Source organism: Leptodactylus fuscus, chromosome 3 (genome assembly GCF_031893055.1).
Source record: "Leptodactylus fuscus isolate aLepFus1 chromosome 3, aLepFus1.hap2, whole genome shotgun sequence".
Classification (NCBI taxonomy): Eukaryota; Metazoa; Chordata; class Amphibia; order Anura; family Leptodactylidae; genus Leptodactylus; species Leptodactylus fuscus.
This window is the reverse complement of record NC_134267.1, coordinates 134,936,127-134,951,802: the sequence shown is the minus strand read 5'-3', so window position 1 is coordinate 134,951,802 and position 15,676 is coordinate 134,936,127. Positions and strand designations below refer to the sequence as shown.

Sequence of the window (15,676 nt, the reverse complement as noted above, 5' to 3'; positions counted from 1 at the left end):
AGCTGTTGAAGGCTTTATTCACATTATGAGTTGGTATTCTCCTTCAGTAATATTTGCCACAGATTCTGCAGACATTTGTGGGAAAATAACACCTAAGTCAATGGGTACATTCGGGCACCACTGATGTCTTTCAAGTTATAAATATATGCCACAATGCAGATATGAGCAGGGCCTTACTGTCTTATTTTACTATAATGTAAATTACAACTGAATTGCAGTGCGAGAGACATGAAAATGTTGCTGTTGCCATCTAGTTGTCACTCTACAAACTACAGAAAACAATGAGTGAGGGTAGTTGGGAGCTGTCTAGAGCAGATATGAATGCATTAAAGAGAGTTGGCTGACTCTTTTTTTAATATTTAATAGGGTTGCTAAAGAATAAACATAAAAAGGAAACTTTTCTCACTTCTTCCTGGAGCTATGATTCAGTGGCAGCAGGTCTGCTCTTCAGTTTACAAGTCCCTTCGCTGTATGTGCCAGGTGACCACTGCAGCCATGTGTTACTTATGAAGAGGTCACTACTAAGGCCTGGGTTAGGCTGCAGCATTTACCTAGCACAAACGGAATATTACTCGTGACATCAGCCAAGGAGACCTGTATACAGAAAAATGTACCTGCTGCAACTGGAAGTAAAGGTGTGGGTAAGGAAAAAAAAAGTCAGAATACCACTTTAAACATTAATAATAAAAATATTTAATTACTTGAGTATTTTATATCTCTTGGAACAGGGGTTGAACTTTTTTTTAACTTTTTTTGTTTTTAAAGTCTTCCACAACCCCTTTAACAATGCAAGTATTTACTAAAATAGATATATCTGTAGGATGACAGGTCCTCTTTAAAGCAACCATTGGTGAATAAGCAGAAAGAATATTATTTCAGTCACTACTTAAAATACATATGTAAAAAATAATAAATACCATATTGGGCAGATTTACTAAAATAAACTAAATAATAATACGGTAATATAAACCACAACTATGGTTCAAATTGAGTCAGATTTCTATCACATATGCTGTATATAGATGTACAGATGGCATAAAGTTAGGTTAAATTGCCTAATGATGCACCAAATTCATCATCCAGTAAGAGACGCTATGATACATTTGTCAATGCTAATCTACTTCTAGGCTTTCTACATTACAGACAATATTAATACATTTGTTACAATGTTACATGTTACGATTCTTTAGAAAGCATGCAACTTCTGTTTTAAATAAAAGTACAACTGTAATAATAAAATCGTACCTGAAAGTGCAGAATGATGGTCCATATCAAGCCCAAAGTCAATTTGGGATTCCCATCTGTTATGTCATCATTTCTTATATTCACTAGTTTCACCTACAATGTAATGCAGCAGAATGAAAAGGATGAAATACAAATGTATTGGTTTCTTTACAGAAAAACATTTTCCACTCAGCATTTACAAAATCACCCTACACATTGTGTCTTGTGTCTTGTATTTTTTTTTCACATTTAGAACACAGGGACATTATACAAACATGAAGCCAATGTTATTCTGCAGGATTCACCAACTAGGTTCAGGTCCTATAAGGAAACAAGGGTAACCACAAATCTCAACCTTATAACACCATGTGATTTTTAGGTCCAATATTTTGGGATAATTACTTGTATACTTTTTAATTGTCACTACTGTTAGTGCAGTTCAGTACTGACACTATGTAAGATACCAGCCTGCTCACTTTCAGCTTTCTGATCATGCCTACTGGGCATAACTGGAATAAACTTTGTGACATCAGGGAGTGAGGAGGGAGGGAGATGTCAATGAGGGAGATGTTAAGCATAGATTTGGGTATGGCCTGACTTGCCTGAAGCTGCTCCCTACTACCTGTGACTACTTAACGCTAGGTTCACACCTGTGTTTAGGTTTCCATCAGTGCCGCACCTCCCATGAGGCGACCTGAAGGGCTATGCCAGGGCAACGGAGAGGGTGGCATTTTTGCTGACCTAAGCCAGTCCAGGACAAGCTGTCCTGGACTGACTTAGGGTCACCGTCACTGAGCGGTGGATTGGGGAAGCCGCCCCTCACGCTCAGGCAGAGAGCAAGTCCTCTCCCTGCTTGCTCTCTGCCTGCTAAACACGATCGCTCCGCTCGTCCCCGCCCCCTCCACTAGGCCCGCCCAGCCCCCTCCGCTCGGCCCCGCCCCTCCTGGGGGGGGGGCGGCCTTCTGACGTCCACTTCAGGCGGCAGAAAGCCATGGTTGCACCCCTGGTTTCCGTTCATGGTGTCCACTTGGGAATGAAAAAAAGCAGTTACCTTTTATTAGACCATAATGATGTCTAATGGGGTACACTGTGTTTCCACCCAAAAAGGACGGTAAAATGCGGACTTTTCTCTCCAAATTTTAAAGTGTGATGGGAAACGGAATTTCGGAGCGGAGACAGGGCGCTAGTGTGAACCCAGCCCTAGGGTAATTTACCTATGACTTTTTATGCTTTAAACCATTTGTAATTTCACTTTGACTCAACAGAAAGATTACAGAGGGCACCAAGTAAAGTGAATTCCTTTACCCTACACATGTTGTGGCCAGTTGTTGGTGGAAAAACAGTAAGTGAATTAGAGGTACGTGTACTGAAAATAATTAGCCAAAAATTAGAAAATATTCGAGGATTTAAGTACACTTAAAATTTTAAATTTTAAGTGTACTTAAATCCTCGAATATTTTCTAATTTTCAGTTGTTGGTGGAATAACCACCCAGTTGGTTCCCTTTAAAACAAAAGACCCAAAACACAAACTAAATACTAAACCACAAAGTTACTATTGCTAAAAAACAGAATGATTTAAAACAAAGGTATGTGAAATTCCTTACCTGACGCTTCTTTAAATAATCAAGTGCAATTTGTACATTCTGTAGTCTGTGAAAGCGCATTCGGCCTTTTTCTCGAGGCTAAAAATAGGAAACAGAAAAAGACTGTAACATACGTTGATCTATATTACATTCTACCACTGTCATTTTACTTTAAGGGCTTTCAAACTGACAAGAATGGCTTCCTGCAACTCCCAATATTAAAGAAAAGAACTTTATAATATACTGACCCTTACATTTCAGCTCTGTTCACCTTTGTTTGCCATTACATTCTCCACCTCCTTGTTGTCATTACCACATAATCACATGCCACTTTGCCCCACATTGGCAGCCATTGTCATGTGATGTGGTGCAGGACCGGACGGCACATCATTGAGCGACAATAACAACTAGAAGTAGTTGAACTAGAACAACTTTGAGCATATGAAATGTATATTGTTCAGTTTACTTCAAAACACTGAGCCTGTAGGAAGTTATACTTAGTGTCAAAAAACCCTTAGAAATAACAGTGGTAATAAAGGTTAGACATATTTTACTTTATAACTCCACCAATATGTTATCAGGTAATGACAATTACCAATGACCCTCATCTCTCCTGGTGAGGACTCAACAAAACTCCCATAATGTATCTCAACTACTAGACCACTCTGGAAATCTGTCCAGAAACATGTTACTTGGGTAAATATTGTGACATACAATACACAGGACAGCTGTATTTCTGGCATTAACATAATACTTAGAGTTGTGAGTGTACCGCAGCCATAAACTGCTACAACAGACAAAAAAGCCCAAGCATACATATCATGTATATCTATTAACATGAAGGTAAACCAGTGACCATTGTTAGATGCAAGGGTGACAACCACTAATATGACCACTACAATATATAGTCTAGTCACTGTTTTCTTCCACGTTAATATAAGAAATAAATCATGCATGGATCCCAGCATCTGGATACAGAAAGAATGTAGTATGAGGTCAGAGCATGAAAAGTATTTGTACTGAAAGACTGCAGGTTGAGGGTTGGAGTGTCATGTCTACTCAGTATGAGTTATAGGATGAAGGTTGGGTTTTCAGAACTGTACTGTACCTACACAGATAAGGTTTGGTCAGTCCTGACAGTGCCAGACTGTATGTATACAACCCTTTGACATGGTAATATCCAGCTGTCAGTTTATAGAATCATTTCTAGGTCTAACAGAACACAGTTAAGATAAAAGATGCTGCAAATTTTTTATTTCATAAGGATAGGGGTAGGAGTGTCATATGCGTTATGTCTTTACAAGAAGGATGCTGAATGTGGGTTGTGCTGCTTACTACTGCGTAGAAAAACATGGTACAATAGATGAACAGATGAACACTTGTGATTACTAGAGATGAGCGAACAGTGTTCTATCGAACACATGTTCGATCGGATATCAGGGTGTTCGCCATGTTCGAATCGAATCGAACACCACGTGGTAAAGTGCGCCAAAATTCGATTCCCCTCCCACCTTCCCTGGCGCCTTTTTTGCACCAATAACAGCGCAGGGGAGGTGGGACAGGAACTACGACACTGGGGGCATTGAAAAAAATTGGAAAAAGTCATTGGCTGCCGAAATCAGGTGACCTCCATTTTAGACGAATAGTGGATTTCAAATCCGGGTCATATGAGAATGTGAACTTTGTGACTATGAGACAGGGATAGCTGTACAGGCAGGGATAGCTAGGGATAACCTTTATTTAGGGGGGAATGTTATTAAAAATAACTTTTTGGGGCTCTATCGGGTGTGTAATTGTGATTTTTGTGAGATAAACTTTTTCCCATAGGGATGCATTGGCCAGCGCTGATTGGCCGAATTCCGTACTCTGGCCAATCAGTGCTGGCCAATGCATTCTATTAGCTTGATGAAGCAGAGTGTGCACAAGGGTTCAAGCGCACCCTCGGCTCTGATGTAGGAGAGCCGAGGGTGCACTTGAACCCTTGTGCACCCTCAGCTCTGCTACATCAGAGCCGAGGGTGCGCTTGAACCCTTGTGCACACTCTGCTTCATCAAGCTAATAGAATGCATTGGCCAGCGCTGATTGGCCAATGTATTCTATTAGCCTGATGAAGTAGAGCTGAATGTGTGTGCTAAGCACACACATTCAGCTCTACTTCATCGGGCTAATAGAATGCATTGGCCAGCGCTGATTGGCCAGAGTACGGAACTCGACCAATCAGCGCTGGCTCTGCTGGAGGAGGCGGAGTCTAAGATCGCTCCACACCAGTCTCCATTCAGGTCCGACCTTAGACTCCGCCTCCTTCGGCAGAGCCAGCGCTGATTGGCCGAAGGCTGGCCAATGCATTCCTATGCGAATGCAGAGACTTAGCAGTGCTGAGTCAGTTTTGCTCAACTACACATCTGATGCACACTCGGCACTGCTACATCAGATGTAGCAATCTGATGTAGCAGAGCCGAGGGTGCACTAGAACCCCTGTGCAAACTCAGTTCACGCTAATAGAATGCATTGGCCAGCGCTGATTGGCCAATGCATTCTATTAGCCCGATGAAGTAGAGCTGAATGTGTGTGCTAAGCACACACATTCAGCACTGCTTCATCACGCCAATACAATGCATTAGCCAGTGCTGATTGGCCAGAGTACGGAATTCGGCCAATCAGCGCTGGCTCTGCTGGAGGAGGCGGAGTCTAAGGTCGGACCTGAATGGAGACTGGTGTGGAGCGATCTTAGACTCCGCCTCCTCCAGCAGAGCCAGCGCTGATTGGTCGAGTTCCGTACTCTGGCCAATCAGCGCTGGCCAATGCATTCTATTAGCCCGATGAAGTAGAGCTGAATGTGTGTGCTTAGCACACACATTCAGCTCTACTTCATCAGGCTAATAGAATACATTGGCCAATCAGCGCTGGCCAATGCATTCTATTAGCTTGATGAAGCAGAGTGTGCACAAGGGTTCAAGCGCACCCTCGGCTCTGATGTAGCAGAGCCGAGGCTGCACAAGGGTTCAAGTGCACCCTCGGCTCTCCTACATCAGAGCCGAGGGTGCGCTTGAACCCTTGTGCAGCCTCGGCTCTGCTACATCAGAGCCGAGGGTGCGCTTGAACCCTTGTGCACACTCTGCTTCATCAAGCTAATAGAATGCATTGGCCAGCACTGATTGGCCAGAGTACGGAATTCGGCCAATCAGCGCTGGCCAATGCATTCTATTAGCCCGATGAAGTAGAGCTGAATGTGTGTGCTTAGCACACACATTCAGCTCTACTTCATCAGGCTAATAGAATACATTGGCCAATCAGCGCTGGCCAATGCATTCTATTAGCTTGATGAAGCAGAGTGTGCACAAGGGTTCAAGCGCACCCTCGGCTCTGATGTAGCAGAGCCGAGGCTGCACAAGGGTTCAAGTGCACCCTCGGCTCTCCTACATCAGAGCCGAGGGTGCGCTTGAACCCTTGTGCAGCCTCGGCTCTGCTACATCAGAGCCGAGGGTGCGCTTGAACCCTTGTGCACACTCTGCTTCATCAAGCTAATAGAATGCATTGGCCAGCACTGATTGGCCAGAGTACGGAATTCGGCCAATCAGCGCTGGCCAATGCATTCTATTAGCCCGATGAAGTAGAGCTGAATGTGTGTGCTAAGCACACACATTCAGCACTGCTTCATCACGCCAATACAATGCATTAGCCAGTGCTGATTGGCCAGAGTACGGAATTCGGCCAATCAGCGCTGGCTCTGCTGGAGGAGGCGGAGTCTAAGATCGCTCCACACCAGTCTCCATTCAGGTCCGACCTTAGACTCCGCCTCCTCCGGCAGAGCCAGCGCTGATTGGCCGAAGGCTGGCCAATGCATTCCTATGCGAATGCAGACTTAGCAGTGCTGAGTCAGTTTTGCTCAACTACACATCTGATGCACACTCGGCACTGCTACATCAGATGTAGCAATCTGATGTAGCAGAGCCGAGGGTGCACTAGAACCCCTGTGCAAACTCAGTTCACGCTAATAGAATGCATTGGCCAGCGCTGATTGGCCAATGCATTCTATTAGCCCGATGAAGTAGAGCTGAATGTGTGTGCTAAGCACACACATTCAGCACTGCTTCATCAAGCCAATACAATGCATTAGCCAGTGCTGATTGGCCAGAGTACGGAATTCGGCCAATCAGCGCTGGCCAATGCATTCTATTAGCCCGATGAAGTAGAGCTGAATGTGTGTGCTAAGCACACACATTCAGCACTGCTTCATCAAGCCAATACAATGCATTAGCCAGTGCTGATTGGCCAGAGTACGGAATTCGGCCAATCAGCGCTGGCTCTGCTGGAGGAGGCGGAGTCTAAGATCGCTCCACACCAGTCTCCATTCAGGTCCGACCTTAGACTCCGCCTCCTCCAGCAGAGCCAGCGCTGATTGGCCGAATTCCGTACTCTGGCCAATCAGCACTGGCTAATGCATTGTATTGGCTTGATGAAGCAGTGCTGAATGTGTGTGCTTAGCACACACATTCAGCTCTACTTCATCGGGCTAATAGAATGCATTGGCCAATCAGCGCTGGCCAATGCATTCTATTAGCGTGAACTGAGTTTGCACAGGGGTTCTAGTGCACCCTCGGCTCTGCTACATCAGATTGCTACATCTGATGTAGCAGTGCCGAGTGTGCATCAGATGTGTAGTTGAGCAAAACTGACTCAGCACTGCTAAGTCTGCATTCGCATAGGAATGCATTGGCCAGCCTTCGGCCAATCAGCGCTGGCTCTGCCGGAGGAGGCGGAGTCTAAGGTCGGACCTGAATGGAGACTGGTGTGGAGCGATCTTAGACTCCGCCTCCTCCAGCAGAGCCAGCGCTGATTGGCCGAATTCCGTACTCTGGCCAATCAGCACTGGCTAATGCATTGTATTGGCTTGATGAAGCAGTGCTGAATGTGTGTGCTTAGCACACACATTCAGCTCTACTTCATCGGGCTAATAGAATGCATTGGCCAGCGCTGATTGGCCGAATTCCGTACTCTGGCCAATCAGCACTGGCTAATGCATTGTATTGGCTTGATGAAGCAGTGCTGAATGTGTGTGCTTAGCACACACATTCAGCTCTACTTCATCGGGCTAATAGAATGCATTGGCCAATCAGCGCTGGCCAATGCATTCTATTAGCGTGAACTGAGTTTGCACAGGGGTTCTAGTGCACCCTCGGCTCTGCTACATCAGATTGCTACATCTGATGTAGCAGTGCCGAGTGTGCATCAGATGTGTAGTTGAGCAAAACTGACTCAGCACTGCTAAGTCTGCATTCGCATAGGAATGCATTGGCCAGCCTTCGGCCAATCAGCGCTGGCTCTGCCGGAGGAGGCGGAGTCTAAGGTCGGACCTGAATGGAGACTGGTGTGGAGCTATCTTAGACTCCGCCTCCTCCAGCAGAGCCAGCGCTGATTGGTCGAGTTCCGTACTCTGGCCAATCAGCACTGGCCAATGCATTTCTATGGGGAAAAGTTAGCTTGCGAAAATCGCAAACTGACAGGGATTTCCATGAAATAAAGTGACTTTTATGCCCCCAGACATGCTTCCCCTGCTGTCCCAGTGTCATTCCAGGGTGTTGGTATCATTTCCTGGGGTGTCATAGTGGACTTGGTGACCCTCCAGACACGAATTTGGGTTTCCCCCTTAACGAGTTTATGTTCCCCATAGACTATAATGGGGTTCGAAACCCATTCGAACACTCGAACAGTGAGCGGCTGTTCGAATCGAATTTCGAACCTCGAACATTTTAGTGTTCGCTCATCTCTAGTGATTACTACTGCCGAGATTATTATTAGTCTCAAGGTGACATTGTCCCATGCAGAAAAAATCTATAGTGACATCATGTTTTATTAACAATGCAAAAGATGTCATTGTGCATTATCATCTAAAAATTAGGACATATATAGAAGAAACCCGTCACATTTTTAAAGGAGCTATCCACTTTTTAAAAACTGTATGGCTTATCCTTAAAATAGGTCATCAGTTATAGAAAAGTGTGCCGTGCACTGTAATGCTCATAATAGCCTTGAAGAAGACGGCATGTGAGAACTGCAGCTCTCAGCATATAAATAATGCTGGGAGTCCTGACCTGTGCGATCAGCTGACAGTCAGGCTCCTCCAATGTAAAATGGGGGATCCCACATGGTGGAAAGGCCGCAGACAAAAATGCAGAGTTTTACAATCACAGCAAAGTGGATGGGATTCTAGTGATTCCCATCCCCACTTTGCGTTAAAATTCCAAAACTGTCATGATTCTTTGAAATTGCAGCAAGTCAATTATAGCTATGGAAACGCCAGTGGTTTACTATAGGTATAACTGAAGCAAAATAAGACTGCAGAGCAAAACTCTGCAAACTTTCTGTGAAAAGTACTGCGAGAAGAACCGCGATGCATTAGCGTCAAGGTTCTTCTCGCAATGCTTTTTTTGCTCTGGGACACCACATGGGGCTTTCACCTCAAGGACAGGCCACCAATTTCAAATAAATAAATAAATGGATAACCCTTTTAACAGTTTGGAGGGAAATAAAGAAGAAAAGCAATAGTAGAAGTAAAGTACAAAAAATGTGTTAAGGTCAATTCACACGGAAGAAAATGGTGAGGAATTTGTGTGTGGAATCCGCGTCAGATTCGGCGCTGAAAAAAAAGCTTCCCATTGAAGTCAATGGGAGGCCTTGTTTTCAGTATCGAAATTCCATACCAAATTCCTCACCATTTTCCTCCGTGTGAATGGACTTTAAAGTGTAAAACATTTAAAAAAGTTAAAATGATTAAAAAAACCGCAATCTTTAAGCCATTAAACCTGGTTTATTTTTTGTGAAAAAAAGTACACATGATCTCCAAGTCCATAGTAATGTGAGCAATAAAATAATCATGTTATTTAACCACAATAATGAATGCTACAGCTGAATTGTCAAATGAATTCCTTTTAGCTTTTGCAAAGATGAAAAACTTAAAACAAATGTCAGACCTTTAAGGCACAAAATAAGCAGGTCTTTAATGGGTTAAAGTAATTTCATAATAGCCAATATGGTAAAATATAACTTCACAGCCTCTACCACAAGAGGGCAGAGTTACATCAAAGAACACAGTCATGCAAGCCAAATGTTTGATAAATTCTGCTTGTGCAATCTATGAAAGTGAAGGCCAAATATTCAGTGAATTCCACTTGCGTGATCTATGAAAGTGACGTTTTGTTCACACCCAACACATAAGCAGTGTAATACAACCTTTTATCTCATCCTTTACAGGTCCAAATGAAATTGAGTAACATGAGAAGGTGACTGGTTTTTCCACACCTCCCGCATAACTTGCAAAACCAACAAGAACTTGAGAAAATCAACATGCCAATCAGTAATACACGCTCTATTTATGCAGAGAGAAATATATACAGACAGACAGAGAGGGTAAAAGAAAAGGTTGGTGAAAGCAAATTGCTGATACACAGAGCTGGGGAGTGGGATGCAGGGAAAAACAAGCTATTTGACTGTGAATAATCTGATTTAATGGAATAGTATTGAGAAATCTTCTAAAATGGCAAACCTGAAAATATGTATTTTATTTAGTTTACATCTACAATACTAGCAATATCCAGATTATCTCACAGTCTGAGAAAAAGCATCAGGGGTCACAGCCACAGGATCTTTACCACCAATGTGCTCAGAAGTGTTTGCTGCCTGTATTGCACAATACTACACCATCTCAGACTTTAGTGTAAGTTAACATGGGGTTTTTTGGTCCGGAACCTGAGGCGGAGGCCGCGACTGAATGCCGATGCACTGCACCAGCATCCAGCCACGCACTCCGCTACGGATTAGGCCCAATGAATGGGCCTAGTCGGGAGTGTCTTCAGGTTGAATAGCGAGGCGAATCTGCCTGAAAGAATGAGTATGTCACTTCTTTTTTCCGGGAGCTGGAACAAACAACTCCCAGAAAAAAGAACTGACCGGCTCCCATTGATTTCAATGGGAGCCGTCTTTTTGGTCAGGATTTTGAGGCAGATACGGCCTCAAAAACCTGACCAAAAAACTCAGTGTGAACTTTGGGTACAGCCATTCTATGAAAACCACATAAGGCCTAATGACAGCATGAGTCTCAGGGTAACTCTGTAGGGTTACCAGCAAACTTGTGCTGTGATAGACTACAGTAGGAGTTAGGTTGAACACTTTTAAGATCATTATAATCAGAACACACTGAAATAATTCTTAGGCCTGGTTCAAATCTGCAGTTACCTAACGAAATCCGGAGACCCCATAGACTATAATGGGGTCCGTGTGGTTTCCGCTCAGTTTGTACATGAAAAATGCGGAGGACTTTTCTCTCAACATATTTCATGCGGATAGGGGAACGGAATGGACCAAACACAGACGTGAACTGGACCTAAAAAGTAGCATCTATTATTTTAAAGAGTAGCATTTACCAAAACCACCATCTCCAACACTTTGCATCCTTCAATAGTCGCTGCTCTAATGATTGTGGCACAGTTAGAATTTTTTCTCTAGCCCATACCATTCCCCAGTGATCATGTCTCTGTTGTCATTTGGGCAGTTCCTGGGTTGGAACAGAAAGACTAAGACCGCCCACCTGACAGAAGACATGATTGTGCTGAAATTAAGGAAAGGTCCTCTTTAAATCAGCGTTTTATTTTATATTTCCTCTTCCTTGTTTAACAGTCTGCTTCACTAACATACAGACTTAACAACTGATATTGAAATATTAAACTGACACACAGGCCTGGGACCCATGTTGCACGCACGCAGTGTTTTGGCAGCAGCGGAAATGCTGCAGGAAAAAAATGCTGTGTTTTATATTAGCTGCAAAGTAGATGCAGTGATTTCCAAAATGATTGTATTTTTGCAAATAGCAGAATGTCAATTATACCTACGAAAAACGCTGGCATTTTACGTGTATGTATAATAGAGGCAGAGACTCTGTGGACTTTCTTTGATAAACACTGCAGAAACACTACGTGGGACCTTAGGCTCAGTGTCAATAAAAAAAAATTGATAATTTATGCATAAAGCACAGTTAAACTACCTGGAGCTCTTTTTGACCTTTCTATCCTCCTTTCATTTCTGAACAATAGGCAATATGCTATGCACACTATGCTTTGGTAGTTTATGAAATTCCACCTGCTCTTAACCCTTAAATACTATCATGTTGTCTATCATAATGATATGTGTATGGTAGTGGTGTATGATAGACTCCATGATAGTACTTAAGGGTTAACTATCCAAGAGAAGAGGGGTTGGGGGAGACTGGGGACCATTTTAAAGAAATGAACAAAGGACTGTGGAATGAAGTTTAAAAAGTTAATTCAAGTATTTTTATTCCTCCTGAAGAACTTTTCAAGGTGTGATGTACCTTCAATAGCTGTCAGTTGGGACACCTTAACATAATAGATAGTTCGCTGGCTCCACCAAAATCAGTGGGTTTGGACAATGTTAATCTAATGTTTATGGCCATATTTAGAATTATTATATATACCGGTGAATTGTATGCAATGCCGATTGATTTTAGGATAGTGACTGTTTTGATATTCTCGTCTATAGAATTAAAGGGAGTCTATCATTAGAAAGTCCCTTTTTGAAGTAATGGCATGTTGGAATAGCCGTTAAAAAGGCTATTCCACTCCTATCTTCCATTATCTTCTGCTCCCTGCCACTCTGGTAAAAAATACGGTTCTTGTGATATGCAAATTATGCTCAGGCACCACAGGGGGTGTTCCGCCTGTACTCCAAGTACACCCGTGTCATCACCTCTCACCTTAGTTCTTTCTCTTTACACCCCTCTGCATCTTCTCCTGATCTTCTGCCTTACGTAGGCATCTGATGCTGTGCTATACAGGTTTGAAATCCTGCACATGCGCAGACGGCTCTGTCACTTCAGGTTCAGGCAGAGCCAACTCCGCATGCTCAGTCCACAGGCACAGTATGCTCGTGTAAAAGACCACTGCAAAATGGTGGATCGAGTATGCACAGTTGGTTCTGCCCAAACCAAAACCGGATTTTTACAGAAACGGCAGAGAAGAGAATGGAAGGTAGGAGTAGAATAGTCTTTTTAAAGGCTATTCCAACATTCCATTACTTCAAAAAGTAATTGTTTAATGATACACTCCCTTTAAAATAAATCCATGTATTTAGGAAATCTGACTTACAAGTTCATGTAGGCTAGCTGTTTTTTTTTGTATTGATTATCTATCCTTCATTCCTTTATTTCGTAATGGCCATGCCCTGAAATTACAGGCTCACCCTAGAGAAGTGAATGAGAGAGGGCTGTAATTATATCACACGGTCACTATGAAAAAAAAAAGATGTGCAATGTAAACAATGAAGGATGACAGTGCACACCTCTTCTAATAGCTAGGGTCTCAGATGTCTGACCACACTGATCTTTTATTTATGGCCCATACTGAGGATAGATTTTCAATAAAAAAAAAAAAAAAAAAAAAAGAACTGGACAACCAATTGAAGGGTTCCTACAACATAATAATACGAAGTGTTCAGCTGGTAATACACATACTAATTGTCTTCTGATGTATATGGCGCTAATAATTGTCACCCAAATGGAGAGGTCAATCAGGCATGCTGGATTTCAATAAACCTGATCCTTTGGTCCTACCAGCAGGAGGGTCTGACTACAGTTTACCCTCTTTTTCCATTAAAATAAACTTGCACCCAGGACTGACCCTGACATTCATATTTATCTTTGAGTTGGGTAAATTAAACGTCCAAATTACATATTCCGAAGGATGACAGGTAACCTAAAGTCCCACAAGTAGGCTACAGCAAAAAAGAGCTGCGGAAAAAAACAAGGTGGAAACGCATCCCATTTTTTCACACAATGCTTTCACAGAAAGTCCACAAAGGTTTTCCCTGTGGTCTTTCTGCTTCATTTTACCTGCAGGGAACCTGCCAGCGTTTCTGAAGGTATTATACACATGCTGTGATTTCCAAAACCGCAATAATTTTGGAAATCCACAGCATTTTCACTGCATATATTTTTCTGCAAAGGGGTGGGGCGGGGGATTTCCAGGGACTGTAAAATGCTGCAGTTTTTTGCCGTGACATATATGCAACGTGGGGGCCCTGGCCTAAGACTCATATCAAAGTGGTAAGAAAATACTTTAATCTGCCTTGAAATTGCACTTATAGCTCATGAAATAGCAAATTCCAGAAATATGCAGTACTCGGCACAGCTAGTACCTCTTTAGGAAGGTGAACATGTTAAAACCATAACTTTTTTTTAAAATTCTTTACTTACATTATAATAAAACAGTACACAAGCATGCATATGACGCATTAATAACACTCCCCGCAGGAAGATTTTTTTTTAAGTAGCCTTATATGGCTTCCGTAAACAGCCCCCATTGGAAAAGAAGATCCTAATGGTTAACCTTGGTTGGTTGATCATTGGACAGGGATATTTAACCACTCTAAACAAAACAGAATTTTTTTTACTTTTTAATTTTAATTTTTAACTAGGGGTCTATTTGAAAAGTTTTTAATATTTCAAGTAGAGGTCAAAGGATTAAAAGTTTTCCCATAAAGTAAACTACTATCTATTAAATGCTAACTAACTAAACTATCTACAGGTAAGTGTCTAAAAGTTGGGGATCAGATTGCTGGGGATCAGTCCCTTCTGTGAATATCAGGTCTCATTCACACAACTGTAGGAGTTAGTAGTTTAGAGTCCACAAACACTGATCAGCAATCTGCAAAAAAATATGTCCGCATGTCATCTCCAATCATGGATCTGCAAAAAAACTTGTACTATCCCCTTCATAATGCTTCATAATTTGCAGTTCATGTATAACGCACGGACAAACGAACGCAAATAATGCGTCCGTGTGTCTGGGCCCATAGAAATGCATGTGTCCATACTTTGATCCACAACTGTGGATCCGCAAATGTTGGTCAGTTGAGTGATGCTGTGAACTGTACAGTTGAGTGAAGGAGTCCTAACCTACATGTTTGGTCACTGCTCCAATCACTGTTAGTCCCATAGAAGTGAATGAAGCTATTTGTTCTCAGGATCATTTCCAAGGCAGACCCCACCACCACCACCACCACCACCACCACCACCACCAGTTACACATTTATCATCATCTATCACCTATACACAGTTTGGTTCATGGGGAAAACTCTTTATTCAACTATAACTATACAGTCTAAACACTTTTGAAGGATACTAGGTGTCTTTTTCAGTGAATACCTTCCCCCATTATTCCCTGAGCAATTATTTTATTACTTCTGGAAATGGGAATACAGTATTATGTTGGTGACCAGCTGTCAGTTTCTTCATACAGGAATGGCACAATGTAGAGTCCTCAGAATGGCTGCTGTAGCATAGTTATACACAAGGAATAATAATATTTACTGACATAGCTCACATGTCCTCTCTAGGCTGAGGCCCTATGTTGCAGAACAGATGCTTTTTTGATTGTAGACTTTGCTGCGGTTTTTGAGTCAAAGACATAAAAAAGGCCTGAAACGTTATAGGAAATATAAAGGCAGCGCTTGTACTTTTTTCCTTCTGTCAAATCCACTTCTGCTCAAAAAACCTCAGCAAAATCTGCAACAAAAAAGCAGCTTTTCCGCAACATGCGGTCTTAGCCTTAAAGAGATATTGTGGTTATTTCAAGTCACCCTGTATCCAAAGACTAGGGGGAAACTTGCTGACTGATGTGGGTCTGACCTCTGGGAACCCCACTGTTAACAAAAACAGGGGTCCCATTCTCCATCTGAATGGAGCAGCTACTGTACCATTCATTTCCTATGGGAAGATTGCTGCATATAGTGCTCAGCTATCTTCAGCAGTCCACAGAAGTGAATAGTGTGGTCACTCATACACAAGCAGCCACTCCAT

The 15,676-nt window shown here is 42.6% G+C and overlaps 1 protein-coding gene across 4 annotated transcripts in view; it reads right to left on the bottom strand.

The window, feature by feature from the left end:
• The window catches only part of DST (dystonin), a 397,510-nt gene that overhangs the window by 256,800 nt on the left and 125,034 nt on the right, over positions 1 to 15,676 (bottom strand). For all 4 annotated transcript variants that reach the window (XM_075268370.1, XM_075268369.1, XM_075268371.1 and 1 more), the window contains 2 exons: positions 2,830 to 2,907; positions 1,246 to 1,338 (listed from right to left, as the gene is read on the bottom strand). In XM_075268370.1, coding sequence (XP_075124471.1) covers positions 1,246 to 1,338; positions 2,830 to 2,907 — 171 coding nt within the window. The remainder of the gene's footprint in view (positions 1 to 1,245; positions 1,339 to 2,829; positions 2,908 to 15,676) is intronic.